Genomic DNA, 23,420 nt, shown 5'->3' with positions numbered 1-23,420 from the left:
CATTTCTTGAAATGAAGCCCGTGAAGTTCTTTAAACATACCTGCATTTTAAAAATTAAGAATTACTTATGGACCTAGACAAGTAGTTGTTTAGTTGCTTCTAGTAGGTTCTCTCTCTCGGAGAAGGCAATGGCACCCCACTCCAGTACTCTTGCCTGGAAAATCCCATGGACCGAGGCGGCTGGTAGGCTGCAGTCCATGGGGTCTCGAAGAGTCTGACACTACTGAGTGACTTCACTTTCACTTTTCACTTTCATGCATTGGAGAAGGAAATGGCAACCCACTCCAGTGTTCTTGCCTGGAGAATCCCAGGGACGGGGGAGTCTGGTAGGCTGCCGTCTATGGGGTCGCACAGAGTTGGACACGACTGAAGCGACTTAGCAGCAGCGGTAGGCTCTCTGGTAGCTCAGTGGTAAAGAATTCTCCTGCCAATGAGGAGACACGGGTTCAATCTATGGGTCGGGAAAATTCCCTGGAGGAGGAAATGGCAACCCACTCCAGTAATCTTGCCTGGGGGAAATTCCATGGACAGAGGAATCTGGCCGGCTACAGTCCATGGAGTCCAAAAGAATGGGACACAACTGAGCACGCATACACTCACGCAGTAGGATCTCTGAAGACGAGCTTTCCAAAGGAACTGGTGGTGTAGGGTAAGGGAGTTAAGAGAAGGCAAGGTTCAGAAAAAGAATGAGACTGGCACTTTACAGGAACAGATCACTTTTAATGAGGCGAGAAGGGGCAGCAGTCAGATTAGTGAGCTGCTGCACTAACCAAAAAAGAGTAAGTATATATAGGCATATATGTAGAAATCTGTCTTAAGGGGGCCTGTTCTTCTCCAAGGTTGTTTGGAGTAGTTACCTCTTAAACGGCTGGGGCAAGGAATTCTGGAGATCGGCCAGAGGCTGGACCTGCTGGAAGCTGGGCGTAATCAACCTTAATGTCCATTTTCTTTTTCCTTCAGTGAGAGAGTTCTTTGTTTTGCATAGAATGGTAGGGAGGACCCGGAGGGGAGTTTTAACTCCAGGCTACTTTGAGCCATGTAACTTTCCTTCAGGTGGTCTTCTAGGTAAGCATCAAGGTGTTTAAGCCCTGGTCTTGCAGGTAGACAACCTTGATGGGGACAAAGCTGTCGAATTTGCAATCCTAACTCAATTATATATGTATTTCCTGTGGATGGTGAGTTCCTACTGGACTTTGAAGAGCTAGGAAAAGCTTTTCCTTTTCTTCTCTCTTCTTTTCTGACACATGCATTTCAGTGAGAAGGACATAACTTGCAAATGTGTGGCAAATTCAAGTTAGACTCCAATAGGCCAGGACTGGGGTGGGAAGCACTGTTTACAACAGCTGAGACGTGGAAGCAACCTAGGTGTCCATCACAAGACAAATGGATAAAGAAGCTGAGGGACATACATACAATGGAATACTACTCAGCCAGTGTGCTCTGAATAAGCAAATGGGGAGGTCTAGGTCAGCAAACGGGGAGGGGCAGAGATTCTGACAACTGTCTCCCAAGGTCCTCTTTGCCGAAGTTCAATGACCAGGAAGGTAGGGTTTTCCACAGACTTACTCATGGATGTGCCTTTTCATCTATTGACACCGAAGCAAAGGGCTGTGACCAGGCAGCCTGGAGGAGCCTTGTTAGAGGATTACAGGAGAGTTGGGGAAAGATTGTCTTCCATCTTCCCTGATGGTGAAAGAATCTCCTGGTGACGGAATGAGAACCTCGAGATGGCAGCAGTGTCGCGAGCGCTGCCTCTTCGTTTTTGCATTACTTCTCCTTTTTGTTTCTCTTCTTCTCTCCTCCTCCTCCCTCTTCTTCTTCACTTCTCCATAATCTGTTTCTGTGGCTGTTGGAGATGGGGGACCTGAAGTTGCTTTGATTCCTGGGCATTAAAGTTCAGAGAAGACTGCAACTTTGTCAGTCTGAAAGGCATCAGCAGTGGTTGTGTAAGTCAGCGTCATGGGCCAGGCCCTCACCACGTCCGGGGTGACTCAGCATCCCAGGCTTTCATCCCTTTGAAACTTTTAGCTTCAGAGAAAGGCTTTTATTACCCATTTTTTGCTGCTTGCTAACATTCTGGTGGGTGATCATTAGAAGAGATAGATTGTGAAATTCTACAATGGATATGAAGGAGGAAACAGAATAGGCTGTATCTTGAAAGCAGAGCTCCATCTTGGGCTGGACTGTGGACTTTGAGCTATATGCCCAGTATCTATGGAAATGACATACCAACTGGAAAACCAGACCCCCAGAAGGAAGAGCCCCAGGGCTCTCTATCACCTAAAAAAAACCCCTAATTATCTGTGTAACTAAATAGAATCATACATTCTAAAACACTTATTGGGGTATGACCACAAGCCTATTGATAAGGCATATGAATCATGGGTTAACTTTGATTGATTGTATCTTTCTTTTTCCTTTGTTCAGCTAGTTTCAGGGAGTTTTGGGGAGGTGGGTTTGGGCATGTATGCTTAGGGTATATAAGGTTTTCACAAAAACTGGTCAGGGTCTTTGGCTAAGAGGAGACTCTGCCTTGGGCCCGCTGGTGTAATAAACTGCACTCCACTATCTGCACTGTCCTTCTGAGTGAGTTTGTTTCCTGGAACGTGTGGTTACAACAGATACAGTGATACAGCAATGAGAATAAATTAAGCACAACAGTATACAATGAGATGGATGACTCTCATAATTTTGAATGAAAGAATCAGACACATGTTAAGGACATACTGTGTTTTTCCTATGTGGAAGAGCATGAACAGGCAGACCTATCTCATGCATTGGAAATGAGGATGCTGGTTACTCTTTGAAGGGAAGTAACTGGAGGTCTTCTTTAGGGTACGAATGACATATTGATTGATTTGGGTGTTGCTAACATGGATTGTTCAACTCCTGAAAGTTCATAGATTTTTTAGAAACAGGCTTTAAAAAATTTATTTTGGGCTGCGCTAGATCTTCGTTGCTGCAAACAGTCTTTCTCTGGTTGTGGGTGGCCGGGGATCCTTTTCATTGCAGTGCGAGGGCTTCTCATTGAGGTGGCTTCCTTTGTTGCCTTGCCTGGAGAATCCCATAGACAGAGTAGCCTGGCAGGCTACAGTCTGTTTGGCCACAAAGAGTTGGACACGACTGAACGACTAACACTTTCACTTTCTGCGGAGACTGAACCCTGTGCTCCTGCAGCTGTTGACTTTCAACACCCCCCGAGGGAATTCAGGGGGGCATGAGGCACTCTGTGCTCCAGGGAATCTGGTGGGGTAGCTGGATATTCTCAGGAACTGATTTCATGATTCCCATCCTTGCATCTCATCTCTAGAAAAGCACTAAATCCCATCATGACGACATCACCTCCTCAGCAGAAAAGCTCTAATAACGTGGGCACTTAATTGCCTTGAACTCCTCCTTCAACGAAATCTTTTATTTTGACCTTCCCCGACTGCCTCTTCGGAGCAGGCTATCAGAGCTATCTGAAGTGCTGCCTCCCGGGCTGCAGTCCTCATTTTGCCCCCAGTGAAACCTAACTCGCAGCTCTCAAGTTGTTCACCTTTTTCAGTCGGCACCCTTCTAAATCAGATGGGGTGGGAACAGCCACGCCCAAGGGAGAGCGAGGTACAGGAAGCATGAAGACCAGGGAAGAGGAGACCCATAAAAATCAGTGCTGAGAAGCAGGGCTTTAGGAAGATTGAGGAGCAGATCCAGGCCAGAGATGGAGATGAAGTTTCCTTCCCTCTCCCAAGCAGGGCAGTCAGCCTCGGAGAAAGCAGAACAAGAGGAAAGGCGGCATACCCTACAGTTTATTTGAAAACAGAAAATACATCAGGGCTACTGTCACAGCCAAACCAACCAAGATTCCAATTATGATGGCGGCAATGGTACCGGTTGTGAATTTAAACTGAGAGTCTGTTGTGGAAAGAAAAGAAAAGAATAGAATGAATGAAAGTGACATTATTTTACAGTGGGAGGTGCTCTACGAAAGAGTTGTCAACATTAAGTAGTCTCTACTTCTGCCTTCAAGATCGATTTTCTATGGGAGAGCTGTTGTGTGGTGATTAGGTGACTAGATCCCTGTGATTTTCTTTCTCTCTCCATATATTTCTAGGTTGGTGACCAGAGTTGCCTCAGTTCCAATCTGGCCTTTTCTGCACACATATATTTCCCAAGGCTTTGGAAATGTAAGAAGGACTGATGGTTATTTTTGTATGTTACTATTTCCCACCTCTTCATGATTTTGTATGTTATAACTTCCCACCTTTTCCTGGGGCTTCCCTGGTGGCTCAGATGGTAAAGAATCTGTCTGCAGTGTAGGAGATGTGGGTTTGATCCCTGGGTTGGGAAGATCCCCTGGAGGAGGAAATGGCAACCTACTCTAGTATTTTTGCCTGGAGAATTCTATGGACAGAGGAGCCTGAGGTGCTACAGTCCATGGGATCGCAAAGAGTCGGACACGACTGAGTGACTAGCCCATGAAGGAGTCTTTTGGGCCTAGAAAAGAAAACAACAGTCTCAAAGGCCCTTGCTGAATCATCTAACTTTGGAGAAAACAAAATAGAACTTTAGGTGCCCCTCTGATGCTCCAGGCCAGTTGCATCTATCTGGGACTTATCATCCCCTATCCAGAAACCTTCCACCCCCTACATCTGCCCAGAAGACTTATCACCCCCTGCCCAACTACAAATGCCATCTCAACTAAAAAATACCCAAAACATCCCACCTGATTAACGTTTCCCTTATCGCTTCCACAAACCTCCCTATAAATATGGAGCCTCCCTGATTCCTCTCCGTGCTCAGCCTGGTCGTTAGGCCAACTGTTGCCCCTCCTTGCCTGAATAAAGGTAACCTACTTCTGTTGAGGTCATCTTTCCTTTTTCTGCCTCGGCCCGAACTCTACCTTATAGCCCACACATCACTTCCCACCTTTTCATGACTGCATCTTTCTCTGGGTACCAGGTATGACAGCTATGAATATGTGCCTCTCAGGTGTCTTGTGGTGGGCATTTATTGACAGAAAGCCCTCTGAATTCACTGCCCCTTTGCACAGAGAACACCCTTCACACTGGCTCCCAGTAAGGATGTGAATTCAATAATTCTATGAGAAATGATAGGGCCCTCCCTGGTAGCTCAGCTGGTAAAGAATCTCCCTGCAATGCAGGAGACCCTGGTTTGATTCCTGGGTTGGGAATACCTGTTGGAGAAGGGATAGGCTACCCACTGCAGTATTCTGGCCTGGAGAAGCTCTATACAGTCAGCAAAAACAAGACCAGGAGTTGACTGTGGCTCAGACCATGGACTCCTTATTGCAAAACTCAGACTTAAATTGAAGAAAGTAGGGAAAACCACTAGACCATTCAGGTATGACCTAAATCAAATCCCCTATGATTATACAGTGGAAGAGACAAACAGATTCAAGGGATTAGATCTGACAGACAGAGTGCCTGATGAACTATGGATGGACGTTCACGACGCTGTACAGGAGGCAGTGATCAAGACCATCCTGAAGAAAAAGAAATGTGAAAAGGAAAAATGGTTGCTGAGGCCTTACAAATAGCTGCAAAAAGTAGAGAAGCCAAAGGCAGAGGAGAAAAGGAAAGATATACCCATCTGAATGCAGAGTTCCAAAGAATAACAAGGAGAGATAAGACAGCCTTCCTCAGTGATCATTGCCAAGAAATAGAGGAAAACAATAAAATGGGAAAGACAAGAGATTTCTTCAAGAAAGTTAGAGATATCAAGGGAACATTTCATGCAAAGATGGGCACAATAAAGGACAGAAATGTTATGAACCTAACAGAAGCAGAAGATATTAAGAAGAGGTGGCAAGACTACACAGAAGAACCATACAAAAAAGATCTTCATGACCCAGATAACCACGATGGTGTGATCACTCACCTAGAGCCAGACATCCTGGAACACAAAGTCAAGTGGGCTTTAGGAAGCATGACTACAAGCAAAGCTAGCAGAGGTGATTTAATTCCAGTTCCAGCGACTGAATTGAACTGAACTGATGAGAAATGATCTTCCTCCATGGGTGACTTTAGCTCAAGGACTCCCCATCAGCTTTGCAGACTCTCTCTAAAACTGCACTGCAGCCTAAAACTTCCTTCCTTCTCTTTCTTTTTCACTTGGGTCAGATATGCCTTGCGGTCTGAGGACTTTCCCAGGCTCCTCCCACTCCTGCCCCTCTTTCCTAAACAGGCATTCTCCCAGTAAATGTCTTGTATGTCTAATGCCATCTTGGCTGCATCTCAAGGATGAAAAGTATCATACCAGACAAGAAACCTTCCAGTCAAATCCTTTTTTTCTTCCTCTCCCATATTTAGTCAGTAACATGTTCCTGTAAGTCTTTTGTTTTATTCTTTCCCTCCCTTCCAATATGTAATATTTTTTGCATCACTTTGTTTTTTATTTCTGTTTTCCTTACTAGTCAACTCAAATTTGAAGGTGAATACTGATGTTAGCTATTGTTATGAGATACTTATTATATGACAAACTCTCTGCTATATACTTTACACATACCACATTTGATTCATATAATAACCCTGAACATTCAGTTCAGTTCAGTCACTCAGTCTTGTCTGACTCTTTGTGACCCCATGGTCTGCAGCACACCAGGCTTCCCTGTTCATCACCAACTCCCAGAGCTTGCTCAAACTCATGTCCATTGAGTCAGTGATGCCATCCAACCATCTCATCCTCTGTCATCCCCTTCTCCTGCCTTCGATCTTTCCCAGCATCAGGGTCTTTTCCAATGAGTCAGTTCTTCGCATCAGGTGGCCAAAGTATTGGAGTTCAGCTTCAGTGTCAGTCCTTCTAATGAATATTCAGGACTCATTTCCTTTAGGATTGACTGGTTGAATCTCCTTGCAGTCCAAGGGACTCTCAAGAGTCTTCTCCAACACCACAGTTCAAAACCATCAATTCTTTGGCACTCAGCTTTCTTTATAGTCCAACTCTCACATCCATACATAACTGCTGGAAAAACCATAGCTTTGACTAGATGGACCTTTGTTTGTCTCTGTTCTTTAACATGCTATCTAGGTTGGTCATAACTTTCCTTCCAAGGAGTAAGCGTCTTTTAATTTCATGGCTGCAGTCACCATCTGCAGTGATTTTGGAGCCCAAGAAAATAAAGTCTGTCACTGCTTCCACTGTTTCCCCATCTATTTGCCATCAAGTGATGGGACCGGATGCCACGATCTCCGTTTTTTGAATGTTGTGTTTTAAGCCAGCTTTTTCATTCTCCTCTTTCACTTTTATCAAGAGGCTCTTTAGTTCCTCTTCACTTTCTGCCATAAGGGTGGTATCATCTGCGTATCTGAGGTTATGAAATTTCTCCTGGCAATCTTGATTCCAGCTTATGCTTCATCCAGCCCAGCATTTTGCATGATGTACTCTGTATTCAGTTCAGTTCAGTCGCTCAGTCATGTCCGACTCTTTGCGACCCCATGAACCACAGCATGCCAGGCCTTCCTGTCCTGTCACCAACTCCCGGAGTTCACTCAGACTCATGTCCATCGAGTCAGTGATGCCATTCAGCCATCTCATCCTCTGTTGTCCCCTTCTCCTCTTGCCCCCAATCCCTCCAAACATCAGAGTCTTTTCCAATGAGTCAACTCTTCACATGAGGTGGCCAAACTACTGGCGTTTCAGCTTTAGCATCATTCCTTCCAAAGAAATCCCAGGGCTGATCTCCTTTAGAATGGACTGTTGGATCTCCTTGCAGTCCAAGGGACTCTCAAGAGTCTTCTCCAACACCACAGTTCAAAAGCATCAATTCTTCAGTGCTCAGCCTTCTTCACAGTCCAACTCTCACATCCATACATGACCACAGGAAAAACCATAGCCTTGACTAGACGGACCTTTGTTGGCAAAGTAATGTCTCTGCTTTTGAATATGCTATCTAGGTTGGTCATAACTTTCCTTCCAAGGAGTAGGCGTCTTTTAATTTCATGGCTGCAGTCACCATCTGCAGTGATTTTGGAGCCCAAGAAAATAAAGTCTGTCACTGTTTCCCCATCTATTTCCCATCAAGTGATGGGACCGGATTCCATGATCTTCGTTTTCTGAATGTTGAGCTTTAAGCCAACTTTTTCACTCTCCTCTTTCACTTTTATCAAGAGGCTTTTTAGTTCCTCTTCACTTTCTGCCATAAGGGTGGTGGCGATATTTCTCCCGGCAATCTTGATTCCAGCTTGTGTTTCTTCCAGTCCAGCGTTTCTCATGATGTACTCTGCATATAAGTTAAATAAACAGGGTGACAATATACAGCCTTGACATACTCCTTTCCCAATTTGGAACCAGTCTGTTATTCCGGTTCTAACTGTTGCTTCCTGACCTGCATACAGATTTCTCAGGAGGTAGGTAAGGTGGTCTGGTATTCCCACCTCTTAAGAATTTTCCACAGTTTGTTGTGATCCACACAGTCAAAGGCTTTGGTGTAATCAATAAAGCAGAAGTAGATGTTTTTCTGGAATTCTCTTGATTTTTCTGTGATTCAATGGATTTTGGCAATTTGATCTCTGGTTCCTCTGTCTTTTCTAAATCCTGTTTGAACATCTAGAATTTCACAGCTCACGTACTATTGAAGCTGGCTTGGAGAATTTTGAGCATTACTTCACTAGCGTGTGAGATGAATGCAGTTGTACGGTAGTGTGAACATTCTTTGGCATTGCCTTTCTTTGGGATAGGAATGAAAACTGACCTTTCCCAGTCCTGTGGCCACTGCTGAGTTTTCCCGGGTTGCTGGCATACTGAGTGCAGGTCAACATTATTTCCACTTAATAGATGAAAAACCCGAGACTTCCAGTGATGATAAAAAAGAAGGTACCCAAAGTCATATAACTAATAAGAGGTGGATCTAGTGTAGTCCTCGACTGTAGGAATACCTGATTTTATAGAGCCCAATGGTAGTACTAGTAATAATAGCATCTAATAGTTATCGAACATTTCTTCAGCATGTGGCATTTTACTAAGGGTTTAATTGAATAGTATGTTAAATCTTTGAAACAATGACATGAAGCAGAGACCTTTTAGTATGATTTCAGTTGAGGACTCTGAGGCTCAGTGAAGTTAAGAATCTCATGCAAGAATTTATAATTGTAAATGGTTACTTTAAAAAAGAAGAAAGATCTCAAATCAACCACCAAACGTTACAACTGAAGGAACTCACAAAAGCAGAACAAACCATACCAGAAGCTAGCAGAAGGAAAGACATAATAACAGCTAGAGTGGAGATAAATAAAATAGAGAATGGAAAAGTAATAAGAGAAAAAACAATAAAACGAGAAATTGGTTCTTCAAAAAAGAATAAGAAAGGCTTCCCTGGTGGCTCAGTGGTAAAGAATTTGTCTGCCAGTTCAGGAGACATGGGTTTGACCCTTGATCTGGGAAGATCCCACACACCGCAGAGCAGCTGAGCCTGTGCTCCACAACTACTGAGCCTGTGCTCGAGAGCCAGGGAGTTGCAATTACTGAGCCCACGGGCTGCGACTACTGAAGTCCGTAGGCCCTAGAGCCCATTCTCCAGAACAAGAGAAGCCACCGCAATGAAATGCCCGTGCACCGCAACTAGAGGGTAAACCCCACTCGCCACAGCTAGAGAAGAGCCAGCACAGCAGTGAAGACCCAACCCAGCAAAGTAAATAAATAATTGAGGGGAAAAGATGAACAATTCTGACAAAACTTTAACAAGACTGATCAAGAAAAACAGGGAAGATTCAGATTACTAAAATCAGCAAGGAAAGTGGGGACATTGCTACTAATTCTCAAGAAATAATGAGTTATAGGAGTATTATGAGTAATCGTATGCCAACAAATTGTATAACTTCAGTAAAATGGACAAATTCCTAGAAACACAGATGCTACCAAAGTGGAATCACAAAGACTGTGACCCCATGGACTGTAGCCTGCCACGCTCCTCTGTCCAGGGACTTCTCCAGGCAAGAATACTGGAGTGGATTGCCATGCCCTCCTCCAGGAGAATCTTCCTGACCCAGGGATTGAACCTGCATCTTTTACATTTCCTGCCTTGGCAGACAGGTTCTTTACTACTAGAGCTACCTGGGAAGCTCCAGTGTTATAGAGGCCATATATTAAAACCCGCATCTAACACCATTCTAAGTGTGAAAGACTGAAAATTTTCCCTCTAAGATCAAGAACAAGATAAGGATGCCTGCTTTTGCCACTTCTATTCAAAACAATATTAAAAGTAATAGACAGGGCTTCCCTGGTGGCTCAGTGGTGAAGAGTCCATCTGCCAATGCAGGAGACATGGGTTCCACCCCAGTCTGAGAAGATCCCATATGCAATGGAGTAATTAAGCCTGTGCAAAAAAGGCCACACAGCTACAAAGACCCAGCCCGGCCAAAAATAAATTAAAAAATTATTTAAAAAATTAATTAATAAAAAAGTGCCCATTGCATTAAGAACCTGTATCAGGTATCTCGTTTAATTCTAATAAAACTTTGTGAATTACAAAAAATTACTTTAAAAAAGGTAATAGACCAATTTGGTGCCAAAGAAAGAAAAAAATAAAAGACACCGAAATTGTCAATTAAGAAGCAAAATTAACTGTTTGCAGAGGATGTGGCCTTATTAACAGAAAACCCTAAAAATTTCACGAAAAACTGTTAGGTGTGATAAACAAATTTGATAGAGCTGCAGGATATGAAACCAACACACAAATGCAATTGTATTTCTATATATGAACAGTAAACAACATGAAAAGAAAAATTAAAAACTTCCCTTTATATGTTGTACGAAGGAGATAAAGCTAACACTCCCCTTGACAAAAACGGCAGAGGCCTTTGGACCTGACAATATGCATACAGTTAAGGAACTGCTACCTGAATCATAGTATCTAACCATCATTTTTATAAAAATAAATTCCAGTTATAACAGCATCAATAAGAATAAAATTTAGGAATTTTGGAGCTGACAGACTTGTACAAGAGAAACTAAAAAAAATTTTTTTTCAAAGAAAAACATAGTATAAGAAATTAAAGAAGACATGAATAAATGAAAAGTGTTCATGGACTGGAAGACTTAATATCGCTTAGATGACAATACTAACCAAGGTGTACTGGATATATGTGGGTAACGATTGCAAAACTATATGAATGGACTTAATACCACTGAGCTATAAACTTCAAAATTATTTCCATGATAAATCTTACATTTTTTTAAATTTACCATATAAAGATAGTGTACCAGAAAAAAAAAAATCTTGTACAAGGTCACAGAGTAAATGCCAGCCCCAGGAATTAGAAACTTAATGTATTTTTTTTCTCTGTGTGTGTGTGTGTGTGTGTGTGTGTGTGTGTGTGTGAGTCACCCAGTTGTGTCCAACTCTTTGCAGCCCCATGGACTGTAGCTTGCCAGGCTCCTCTGTCCATGGAATTCTCTAGGCAAGAATATTGGGGTGGGTAGTCATTCCCTTCTCCAGGGGAATCTTCCCAACTTAGGGATCAAACTCGGATCTCCTACACTGCAGGCAGATTCTTCATCCTCTGAGCCACCAGGGAAGCCCTCCACCTTTTTTTTCAGAGATGGAGCTATGAAGATTTTGCCATCTTTTTATTGTAATAGTCTCCTCACTGATACTCTGCCTGCTGTGACCTCGATCCATCGTGCACCCCGTAGGTGGAGCCATGCTCTTGGGAAGATGGAGCATGGGACAAGCGGTCACTTACCTTTCACTTTCAATTCAAAGGTCTCACTTCTGTTGGAAGTGCCTATGTTGGAGATCTCACACTGATAATCCCCGGCATTTTCCTTCTTGATGGGGTCTATGGTGAGGTTCTTGCTGTCCTCGGACAGGAAGACGTTCTTTGCGGATTTGAGTTGCTGCTTGTTGAAGATCCACTTGACGGTGATGTCCATTTCGTTTGTGATACAGGTCATGACCACCTTGTTCTCTTTTTCTCTGACCATGGGGTCGCTGACTTGGATGGAGGGCTGCTGCAGCAGGCCTGTGGAGAGAACGGAGGAGGTGACTGACTGAGGCCAGGTCAGCGGCCGGGGGCCAAGCTCCTTCCTCAGGTGTCTTAGCCACTGCCGGGGCCCAGGGAGCTCTGTAAAGGTGACCCTGAGGAGGACCCTGAGCCTGTGAACAAGGCTGTGGGTCTCTCTTCAAGAGCGGATGTGTGAGGAGAAGGCTCCCTTTCCTCCCTCACCCAATACCTGGCTGACCCTGACCTGTCCACTAGACATCTCTGTAGTGCCTACTCAGTCCACGTGTATAGCATCCTCAGCCTGAAGCGAAACTTTTCCTGTGAACTTTGATGGACCCTTTCCTAGAACTTCTCTGGTTCTAAAAAGTTTCAGGTCTCATTCGTTATATACCCTTCTGTGCACGTTACGGAAGACAGTTTTGCCACCCCTGTGTATCTGTGGGGCCGAGGGAACTTTACACAAAGCAGGAAAGGCAATTACTTCTCTTTTAAAAATTTATTACTGGCTTTCCCGGAGGCTTACAGGTAAAAGATCTGCTTGCCAATGCAGGAGACGTGGGTTAGATCCCTGGGTCGGGAAGACCCCCTGGAGAAGGCCATGGCAACCCACTCCAGTGTTCTTGCCTGGGAAATCCCATGGACAGAGGAGCCTGGCGGGTTATGGTCGATGCAGTCACAAAGAGTCAGACCTGACTGAAGAACTAAGCAACAACAACAAAATAATTTATTAGGGAATGAAGATGGCCATGTCCAATCTCCTGGTCTGGATGTATATAGTGACAGTGACCCTCTGAGCTTGGTACAATGTTGCTGGAAAGATTTCCAACCATAACCGCCCCTCATTTTCCATCACTCTGCGTCTGAGACATTAATGTGTTACTCCCATCATACGGTGATGACAGCTGAAGCTCATTCTCCTGGTGACCTGGGGAAAGTAGCTTGTGCTGGAGCCTCACAGAGGCTGCTGCTCCCAGATTTCTCAGTCCTTTACTATCACCTGGGAGGGTGCGCCTGGCCACAAGCCAGGCTGGGAACAGGGAAGTCAGTCAATTAGGGAAATATCTGTGGAAGGCTTAAGGGCAGGGGGTGGGGGCTTCCCCGATGGCTCAGCTGATAAAGAACCTGCCTGCCAATTCAGGAGACAAGAGATGTGAGTTCGATTCCTAGGTCAGGAAGATTCCCTGGAGAAGGAAATGGCAACCTGCTCCAGTATTTGTGCCTAGAGAATCCCATGGACAGAAGAGCCTGGCGGGCTACAGTCCATAGGGTTGCAAAGAGTTAGACGTGACTGAGCGCACACGTTTGCGTCTAAGGGCAGGGAAGCTGTGCAGATCAGGGCCAGTCCTTGGCGGAATGAAGGATAAAGAAGGTGAGAGACATGGAAGGGGCAGAGACAGCGAGAAATGTCCATTTACAAGCGACTTCAAACATCCAGAGGTGCAAGAGCCCCACCACTGCCCAGAAGCAGGATCCCTGCCCCCCACCCCTGGAAACCCTCCCATGGCGGAGCAGCCCACAGTCACCATGAGACTCAGCTCCCAGTGCGCTTTAGGGGCAGGTGATCAGAGGATGAAACACGGGTCCCCTCCCTGGAGAGACAGGCGCAGGCATGGCCAGAGCCTCCTAGGACTCTGCATCCAGATTCCAGCGCCTGAAGAGATCACAGATCATTCATCCATCCTTATTCCTTCCGCCCTTCCCTCCCCAAAGAGACATTGAGAGCCTGTTGCCTGTCAGGCCCTGCGCTGGCTGCAGGTATAGACTGGGGAGTGAGGGATTGAGTCCTTTCCATTTCACTCCAGTGGGAGTGACACCCAGCACCTCCAGTAACCAGCAAGTAAATGATCTCTGGTTCACTCAGTGCAAGGAGCTTGTCCATCCGCTACCTAAGGAGGGGAGGGGAGGCCTGGACATTCCTGTCACTGACTTGATGGTTGATGCAGGTAATTTAGTTCTAGAATACAGAGAAATAATTCTGTTTATTCAGAATTATTTCTCTGTTTCCCTGTGACACTCTCTCCCTCTGAGTTGGGGATGCCCCAAAAGAAAGGATCTGAACCAACAGCTGGCTTCTGCATTCCTAGATATTATAATAAGGCCCCTGGGATGGAGGAGAGGTGGAGCTGTGCTGCTGGCCTGACCCTGATTGGGCAGTTATGGTCTGTGTGATGAGCTCTGATTCACTGATTGTATCCCCCTGTACCTCACTTTCTTTTCCATAAAATAGGATAAATGGTAAATGATCTCTGGACTGTCGGTGTTCTGTAATGACCTTAAGTCATTCATAATTAATGATCTGAAGCTGGGCATAGTACTGTGCTAATTCGTTTCAATCCTGCCCGACTCTGTGTGATCCCATGGACTGTAGCCCACCAGGCTCCTCTGTCCATGGGGTTCTCCAGGCAAGAATACTGCAGTGAATTGCCATTTCCTTCTCCAGGGGATTTTCCCGACCCAGGGATTAGACCTGTGTCTCCTACATTGCAGCTGGTTTCTTTACCACTAGCACCACTTGGGAAGCCCAAATCATTCATAATTAATTACCTAAAGCTGAACATAGAAGAGTCGCCAAATAAATTGTTTACTATTATTTGCGTCCACAGGAGAGGGCTCCCTGGGCTGCCCACTGAGGGGTGAGGAGCTGTCGGGAGCGTCTTCTCTCTTCTGGTCCTTCTTGGGGATGCTGACCTTCCTCTGGAGTCGCCTCTGACCCCCAGGGGGTCAGCTAACGGCGTGGGGACCCAGCCTAGCCTGCTCTCCATGCTGAGTCTCAGGGGAAGGACTGGACTCTACCCCTGCTCAGACGCGGCTCTTGGGGCTGAGCCCTGGCTGGTGACCTGCTGAGAAACCTTGGCCTCGGAGCTGGGGAATCATCCGCCCCAGTCAGCCCCGCCTGGGAGGCCAGCACCCACCAGCGGCACAGGTTCCCCATGGTCGCTGGAGCCGGGACCCTGGGACGGGGTCTGGGAGGGGCTTCCCCGTGGGCCTGGGCTTCTCTGAGGATCCCTCAGGCCAGGGCCCTGCTGGTCCTGTAGGGTCTTCCTCAGGGTCATGGTCGCAGGGAGGGAGCCAGGGGGGCTGGACTGAGAGTGCTCTCCCTCTGCTGAGTCCCTCCCATCAGACCGTCCTCCTCTCTGCAGTGTCTGCAGGGTCCAGATCCCCTGAGTGGAATTCGGACCCTTTGGAGTTTGTCTCGATAGTGTGTGCTCTGCACTAAATGTTCAAACCCCAACACGGGACATAATGCAGAGGGAGACGGAGGCGCCATCCGGGTCGGTCAGTCCTGCCAGTGTGAGCAGAATGCACCCCCCCGCCCCAACACCCCGAGGGCAGAGAGGAAGCACTCACTGTATACTTGGAGCTGTCCAGAAGCCGAAACGTTCGTTAAATCAGCCTTGACAGTGATCACGGTGTAGGTTCCTTCGTCCTGCTTCTTGACGGACTGGATTACCAGGGAGCCATTGGGTTTTATTGTCTCTCGACCGGTGTGTGAAGGCCCAGGTGTGTGTGAATTGTTAATTATTTGGTAGGCTTCAATCGCAGCTCTTTGATCTATCCTGTTCCCTCTGAACCAGCCATAGCCGATGATCAACCCTTCCTTTTCGAGGATGTTAAAAACAGCGACCGACCCTTCTGCAGCAAGTGGGGGCACTGTGTCAACAGTGAGGCGGGCGGTGGTGGGCAGGGTCCAGAAGGATAAGAGCGAGACTAGGACGGAAGTGAGAGGAATCAGTTAATATTCTGACCTGTGTGGGGGATGGGGAAATGGTGCGCTGGGTTCTGAGCAGGTCTCTTCATCCCTCAGCCTTGCTGTGTTTTTATACTGTGTGTGTGTGTGTGTGTGTGAGTGTGCGCGCGTGCGTGTATGTATACATCCTGTTGGTTCAAGGTCAGCAGCATGACCCCCATCACTTCAGCGCCTCTGGGCTCGTTTTTCCCTCTGCTTCCCCGCTGTCCCCTGGCTCACTCCCTCGCTGCCCTCACACGCCTGCTCACACTCAGGGCCTCTTGGGAGATGCTCCTCCTCCCGACCAGCTGCTGTAAAGACCCTCTGTGCTCACTTGCTGACCCTTCCCGGCTCCCTTTGCTGCGTGACGCCTGTAGCACCTGCCAGCACACTTTCGATCTCTCTGCTTGTCTGTCTTCCTCCCCACAGAGTGTAAGCTCCGTGAGGGCAGGGGCTTGTCCGATTTTCTTGTACCCAAATTCCTGGTGAAGGAACCTCTACAGCCTGGTGTTTGTCAACTTTTAAGAGTTGTAGGGAAGGGTGTTGTTTAGTGTCCTGGTGTGTTCTTTCTGGAGTAACACCCAGACATAAATTGTTATTATTGTCATCAGTCTTTAACAGTTATTGCTCAGTGAAGAATAATTTCTTAAATAACTTGTAAAACCTACAGCAGTTGAGGTCTTCCCGCCCCTCACCAGCTCTAGTTCTTGGAGAGTCTCCTCTGGCTGAGCCCCCCACCCTCCCCTGCTCCCCTGTCCTCTGCCCTCAGGTCTGAACAGAAGCCCTCTGTCCCCTCTCAGAGCCCTGTCTCCCCCAGACACCAGCCAGTCTCTTGGTCTCCACTCTCTGCCCACTCCCTGAAAATTGTCCCCTCTCACCTGCCAGGAGGAGCCTGTTCCAGGGGACATGCCTCCTGCTTGCAGGGCCTGACGGGGGCTCCATGATGCCTGCCGTTGCTGTGTCCCTCTCTCTGCGAGGAGAACTTCTAGTCGAGAAACACTCACAAGCCCTGCAGTCCTTGTGTGAGCTCCGCTGTCCTTTCCCCTGTGAGCTGGGCCTCCTCTGGGGGCAGGAGCACTTCACTGGGTCACGTGGCCTGGGGCGGGGTCTCTGCCCAGGCCTGGGGGCGGGGTCTCTGCCCAGGCCCCGCCTTCTGCCTCCCCTCTCCTCCTTCCCTCCCTAGTGGCCCCCCTCCCCCTTCCCCCTCTGTATTTCTATTCCCTGAACTCTGCTGAGTCCCCTGCTTTCTACAGCAGTGATTCTCCACCTACACACACACACGTACACACACCCCTACACACCTACACACACATTCCTACACACACACACCCCTACACACACTCCTACACACACACTCCACACACCTATACAAACACACCTACAAACACACATCAACACACACCCCTGCACACACACCCCTACACACACACTTGTGTGGACAAGCACAAACCTGGGGTGTCCAGTTCTGGGGTCCCCACTCCTCTGGACCAGATGCACACTCAGCCTCCCCCACAGCCCTCCCTCATCCCCTTCTGGCTTTTCCCTTCAGAGCAGGAGCCTGGCAGGGGAGGTTCATCAGGAACTATTATCACAGGGACGTCATCCCCACAATGCATGGGAATCACCTGTGGAGCCTCATGAAGACTGCAAACCCCCAGGTGACACCTTTGAAATGTTTTAGCAGCTGCTCAGGTCACGCGCTTCCCCAGCCTGGCTGAGACTTCATAATATGGGGCGGGGCAGCCTCTCTCCAACTTCTGTGCACAGGGAGGGTCTGCACATCCTATTAAAATGCACAGCCTGACTCAGCAGGTGTGAGGTGGACCTGAGAGTCTGCATCTAACAAGCTCTCAGGTGATGCTGACCATACTGGACTGTGGGGCACACTTTCAGTAGCAAGGCTGATGGTGACAAGTTAGATGAGAGGCCTCCCCCACCCAGTGTCGGCCTCTGCCGTGTTCTGGTCTGGGGTCTGTCAGCACGACACAGAGACCCCAGGATCTCCAAAATTGGTGATAATTTCTGTGGTGACATAGAAACCCAGATGGGTGCCCCAGGTCTTCCCATTGTTCTCAAATATCTGAGAAGGTTAAGGTCATAGATGACTCTGGAGGAGAGAAAGGGGTCAGCTGAGTGATGACTGGTGAGGGGACCTGACCTCCACTTTCGAGTATCACCAGCCTGGCGTCTGTCAGGAGGAGCTGCAGATTGCAGGTGAGAAGGGAAAGGTTTCCTGTGTGTCCTGGGAAGAGAGGAACCTGGCGCTGGAGAGTGGGCTGACTGTGGGCTCCCTGGTCCTCGGGGGAAGTGTTTGGGGAGACCCTCCTGCTTTGTTCTGTTGGCTGAGTCTTCGCTCATAAACTGTCCATGTTCCTCCCTGCCGTTAGAGGTAGCCCTGTCACCCTGGTTGATTTTCCTGTGGTCACTGTGACCTTTCCCATGGGTGGTGCAGGAGGGATGGTAGCTGGCATGGCAGGGTGTCCTTAGGCCCCTAGAAGGAGTGTGCGGCATAGAGCAGGCACAATAGGAGGGGCCCCGAGGGTCTGTTTAGAGGGAAGGATGGATTTCAGGCTCCTTCTCCACCTCCTTCAGTTCAGTTCAGTTGCTCAGTCATGTCCGACTCTTTGCAACCTCATGGACTGCAGCATGCCAGGCCTCCCTGTCCATCGCCAACTCCCAGAGTTTACTCAAACTCATATCCATTGAGTCAGTGATGCCATCCAACCATCTCATCCTCTGTCATCCCCTTCTCCTCCTGCCCTCAATCTTTCCCAGCATCAGGGTCTTTTCCAATGAGTCAGTTCTTCGCATCAGGTGGCCAAAGTATTGGAGTTTCAGCTTCAGCATCAGTCCTTCCAGTGAACACTCAGGACTGATTTCCTTTAGGATGGACTGGTTGGACTTCCTTGCTGTCCAAGGGACTCTCAGGAGTCTTCTCCAACACCACAGTTCAAAAGCATCAATTCTTCGGCGCTCAGCTTTCTTTATAGTCCAACTCTCACATCCCTACATGACTACTGGAAAAACCATAGCTTTGATGGACCTTTGTTGGCAAAGTAATGTCTCCACCTCTTTAACCAAAGTGAAGTTCACCTGTTAATTTCTTGTATGTTCTCTGTATGACCCGATGACGCCCGCTGGAGGTCATGAGCAGACCTGGGGCCAGTGTCAGGATGTACCAGGTGTGCTAACCAGGCTCCAAAGGGTGTGAGCCAGCCCTGAGCCCTGGGCAGAGGTGGGCTCTGACCCCCAGACCTGGTCCCTGGTCACTGTGGGTCCCCAGGTTTCCTGACTTCATCCCAGCACAGGTTGAGCCCGGGCAGAGGATGGGCATTATCCAGTGTCAGGAGAACCATCCATCCAGGTGGACATGTGCTGAGGAGGAGCTCTCAGTCCCTGAGACATCAAAGGAAGGGCTGTGGGGAGTCTCTGGGGCTTTGGGGAGAGGGTGGTGGCCTGTGGGCTGGACCCAGAAGGCCCTGTTCTTTCCCTTCTCACAGCACTGGGGCTGCACCCTAGTTCTCTGTGCCCCATCAGTGGTCTGTTCTTGGCCTCCCCACGGTGCCAAGACCTGGGGCAGCTCTATCTGGAGACTCTGTCACACAGGCTCCCCTGTCAGGGGATGGGAGACCCACATGGGACCCCAGCCCCTCTGAGATGGAGCAACTGCAGAAGCTGGGCTCCCCTCTTCCACCCTGCTCCAGAAGTTCCCCAACTTTCCCCAGATGCCTGGGGAGGCTGAGATGTCTCCAGGGACCAGACCCAGGTGTCCCCACAGATCAGGGACCTTGGGATAAGGAGCTGCTCCCCCTTTCCCGTGAGTTCATGCTGGGGCTCCCCCCTCCGCAGGGTGACTCCCGATGGGATGGAAGATCGAGAGTCTGAGCCAGGTCATTTCTCCATGAGAAGGGGAAGGTCTCAAGCTGCCGGCCCAGGCCCTCCAGGGAGACTACAAAATTCTTCCCCAGTAGAGATGGGAAGGGGTGTGATTATCCGGGAATGAGCAGGAGTATAACTCCTCACAGTTAAGCGGATCCTGTCATCTCCCTGGGTCAGGAAGATCCCCTGGAGAAGGGAATGGCAACCCACACCAATATTCTTGCCTGGAGAATCCCATGGACAGAGGAGCCTGGAAGGCTTCAGTCCATAGGGTTGCAAAGAGTTGGACACGACTGAAGCGACTTAGCGCTTGGCATGTCCTCTCTTCTGATTCCCAGAGGAATCAAGTCCTGTCATGGAGTAGCAGCCGTAGACACTTGCAGTTCTCCTCCCAGGCTGATGCCAGTGCCCCTGTGTCCACAGGAAATGTTCTCTGACCTCTAGGTGTCACACTAGGGGGGGACCATTGTGGCGTCCCTCATCCATTTTATGAGTGTTTATTGATCATCTATTACTGAGTGCACACATACTGTTGAATATCTTTTCTGGCTTTCGTTTCATCCTTCCAGATGTCGTTGCTAGAGCAGAACCTTCTGTTCAGAGCTCCCTGTGGTCTCAAGTAACTGTTAATTGCTCAATTGTGTCCAGCTCTTGGCAACCCCATTGACTGCAGCCCACCAGGCTCCTCTGTCCATGGGATTCTCCAGCCAAGAACACTAGAACGGGTTGTCATTTCCTTCTCCAGGGGAATCTTCCCAATTCAGGGACTGAAACCGAGTGTCCTGCATTGCAGGCAGACTCTTTACCATCTGAGCCACAAGGGAAGCCCCTGTCTCAAGGAAATGACAAACACATTTTTAAAAAGTAATCTTATTTATTTAGCTATGGCTGTGCTGGGCGGGCTCTCTCTAGGTGTGGTGCTTGGGCGTCTCATTGTGGTGGCTTCTCTTGTTGCAGAGCGTGGGCTGTAAAAAGTAGAGCCTCGGTAGTTGCAGCTTAGTTGCTCCGAGGCACGTGCCAGGGATCAAGATTGTGTCTCCTGCACCGGCAGGTGAGTTCTTTGCTACTGAGCCACCAGAGAAGCCCCGATGAACACGTTTGCTGTCAGGGGCTTAATGCAGAAGTCCCTTGCCCTGGCTCCGCCCCCTGCTCTCCCAGTTGGCTCTCATAACTCTGCCTCCTATCCCTGAGTTGCCCGAGGTCTCACACAGCCTCCCTGGCACAACAGTCTGCGTTCTGGGTGCTCTTGAAGCTGAGTCGACCACAACCCAGAGCTTCAGTTGATTCTTCTAGTGCTGGGGAGAAGGTCCAGGTGACGGCATCAGGCAGTCTGTAGGAACTTGCCTCCAAGGCTTGATGACCACCTCTTGAGGGAATTGGTGGGTTCCTCCCAGTGGCATCTTGGCAGGGGGCGCAGATGAGGTGCTGGAGGTGTTCGGGTGCCCATGAGACCTGAGGGTAGAATCACTGCCTTCCAGTAGGATTAAGCTTCAGGAGTTTCCAATGTCCCTGGACAGGGCTGGAGGTGAAGCCTATGGTGGTAATATTTTGGACTGAGCAACTAAAAGAGGCAGAGACCCCTCTGGGCAACTGCAGGGCCCTGTATCCACTAATTAGCCTCCCAGTGAATTCAGGGGCTTCGTGGCTGAAAGCCAGCTCAGGGGGACAGTTGGGGGTGGCTTCTCTGTTGTCCTGAGGACCAGGGGAGCCCGAGCCTCAGCTTATCCTGCCGCTGGTCACAGGCAGTTGGCTCTGGGAAATGGCCCAGGAGCAACCTCCAGTTTTTTATTTGATTTTAAATGGAAATGAAAGTGAAAAGTAAAAATGTTAGTCAATCAGTCATGTCCGACTCTTTGTGACGCTATGGACTGTAGCCCACCAGGGTCCTCTATCCATGGGTTTCTCCAGGCAAGAATACTGGAGTGGGTTGCCATTCCCTTCTCCAGGGGATCTTCCTGACCCAGGGATCAAACCCACATCTCTTACATCTCTTGCATTCATAAGCAGGTTCTTTACCATTAGTGCCACAGGCAACCATAAATTCAGTTCGGTTCAGTCGCTCAGTTGTATCCAACTCTTTGCGACCCCATGAACTGCAGTACGCCAGGCCTCCCTGTCCATCACCAACTCTCAGAGTTCACTCACACTCATGTCCATCGAGTCGGTGATGCCATCCAGCCATCTCATCCTCTGTCGTCCCCTTCTCCTCCTGCCCTCAATCCCTCCCAGCATCAGAGTCTTTTCCAATGAATCAACTCTTCGCATGAGGTGGCCAAAGTATTGGAGTTTCAGCTTTAGCATCAGTCCTTCTAATGAACACCCAGGGCTGATCTCCTTCAGAATAGACTGGTTGGATCTCCTTGCAGTCCAAGGGACTCTCAAGAGTCTTCTCCAACACCACAGTTCAAAAGCATCAATTCTTCGGCGCTCAGCCTTCTTCACAGTCCAACTCTCACATCCATACATGACCACTGGAAAAACCATGGCCTTGACTAGATGGACCTTTGTTAACAATTACCTCTGCTTTTGAATATGCTATCTAGGTTGGTCATAACTTTCCTTCCAAGGAGTAAGCGTCTTTTAATTTCATGGCTGCAGTCACCATCTGCAGTGATTTTGGAGCCCAGAAAAATAAAGTCTGACACTGTTTCCACTGTTTCCCCATCTATTTCCCATGAAGTGGTGGGACCGGATGCCATGATCTTCGTTTTCTGAATGTTGAGCTTTAAGCCAACTTTTTCACTCTCCTCTTTCACTTTCATCAAGAGGCTTTTTAGTTCCTCTTCACTTTCTGCCATAAGGGTGGTGTCATCTGCATATCTGAGGTTATTGATATTTTATTAACCCGCCCTAAATATGCCTCCTGAACCCGAATGTGCCCTTTGTCCAAGGTCAGCTCCAATCTCAACTCCGCAGAATCCGTTTTGCTCCTCTTCTAGCACGATCAGTCCACTAGAGGGCACTCATGCTCCGCTTTTGCCATCACCTGAGACAAATGCCCTTGTGTTCATTGCCACAACCACCAGCCCTCAAACACTCTCTAGATTTGCTCTGGGTGAAGCTCCTGGGACAGACATCAGGGTCCTCCAGGAAGAACCTCACATGGAGGAGGTGGCAGGATGGACTGACGACCTGGAACCCAGCCCAGGACCCAAGTCACTGCTGAGGGGGACGGCTCCAGGCACAGAGGGCAGTGTGGGCTGGACACGGGTGCCCAGACACCTAGGCCACCAGCGAGGGCACTGGGGGAAACAGCTGTGAACCTTCAGCTCCGTCACTCAGGATCTGTGCACGTGCCCTTGGCTAGGCTGCTGAGGAACCTTCCAGAACGGACCCTCCACAGCAGGAGACAAGTCCTCCCGGGCACTTCAGGAGCCCTCGTGCCAGGAAGAGTCAGGGGAGATGCACCCATCACTGTGCCACAGGTTCTCCCAGGGTCTGAGGGAGCAGATGGGGTCCCAGGTTCACCGTCAACCCCAGATCAGGAGCTGGGGTGCTGGGACGGGGAGGTCCTGCCAACCCTTCTGAGACCATCTGTCCACCACTGTCCCATCTCAGCCCTCACAGCATACTCTGAGTGAATCTGTCACTCAGACTGTCCCCGAGACATCACGTGGGTCACTCCGATCCTTTGCTTTGATCCTGATGTCTGTCTGGGCTGTGCAGGGTCCTGGAGTTTCCAGTTCCCTGATATAGTGGACACGGTTACAGTTCATGCATGCCTTCCCTGATTAAGCAAATGAACTTTTGGAAGCCTGTGTGCCTGGCATACCAGACTCTGCGATTGTGGGGTAAACAAAGTGGACACAGCCAGCTCTCAGGGAACTCACAGTCTAGCTGGGGTGACAGTAAGGATCACTTCCACCCTCCTG

General features: G+C 48.5%; 1 protein-coding gene and 1 non-coding gene across 2 annotated transcripts; one reads left to right on the top strand and one right to left on the bottom strand.

Moving 5' to 3' along the window:
• Nucleotides 1-701: 701 nt before the first annotated feature.
• Nucleotides 702-16,725, bottom strand: LOC113876427 (carcinoembryonic antigen-related cell adhesion molecule 21-like). The gene is made up of 4 exons (XM_027515623.1): nucleotides 16,548-16,725; nucleotides 15,291-15,650; nucleotides 11,682-11,960; nucleotides 702-3,894 (listed from the first exon to the last, which is right to left on the bottom strand). Exons 1-4 carry the CDS (start codon nucleotides 16,609-16,611, stop codon nucleotides 3,782-3,784), a joined length of 816 nt encoding a protein of 271 aa, XP_027371424.1. The 5' UTR covers nucleotides 16,612-16,725; the 3' UTR covers nucleotides 702-3,781.
• On the top strand, nucleotides 10,741-10,865 carry LOC113876875. Its single transcript, XR_003506613.1, has one exon. It is a non-coding gene; the product is annotated as a U6atac minor spliceosomal RNA (small nuclear RNA).
• Nucleotides 16,726-23,420: the final 6,695 nt, after the last annotated feature.

The sequence above is a fragment of the Bos indicus x Bos taurus genome, chromosome 18 (genome assembly GCF_003369695.1).
Source record: "Bos indicus x Bos taurus breed Angus x Brahman F1 hybrid chromosome 18, Bos_hybrid_MaternalHap_v2.0, whole genome shotgun sequence".
NCBI classification, from domain to species: Eukaryota; Metazoa; Chordata; class Mammalia; order Artiodactyla; family Bovidae; genus Bos; species Bos indicus x Bos taurus.
The sequence above is the reverse complement of the archived record's forward strand: the minus strand, read 5'-3'. Positions and strand labels throughout refer to the sequence as shown.

Bases quoted from the DNA above. Each gene is read 5' to 3' on its own strand.
- LOC113876427 (XM_027515623.1), bottom strand. From the start codon at position 16,611: ATGGAGCCCCCGTCAGGCCCTGCAAGCAGGAGGCATGTCCCCTGGAAC. The intron at 15,651-16,547 runs GTGAGAGGGGAC...CTTCCGTCCTAG, and splicing joins GAACAGGCTCCTCCTGGCAG to TCTCGCTCTTATCCTTCTGG. The intron at 3,895-11,681 runs GTAAGTGACCGC...TTTCCACAACAG, and splicing joins CTTTGAATTGAAAGTGAAAG to ACTCTCAGTTTAAATTCACA.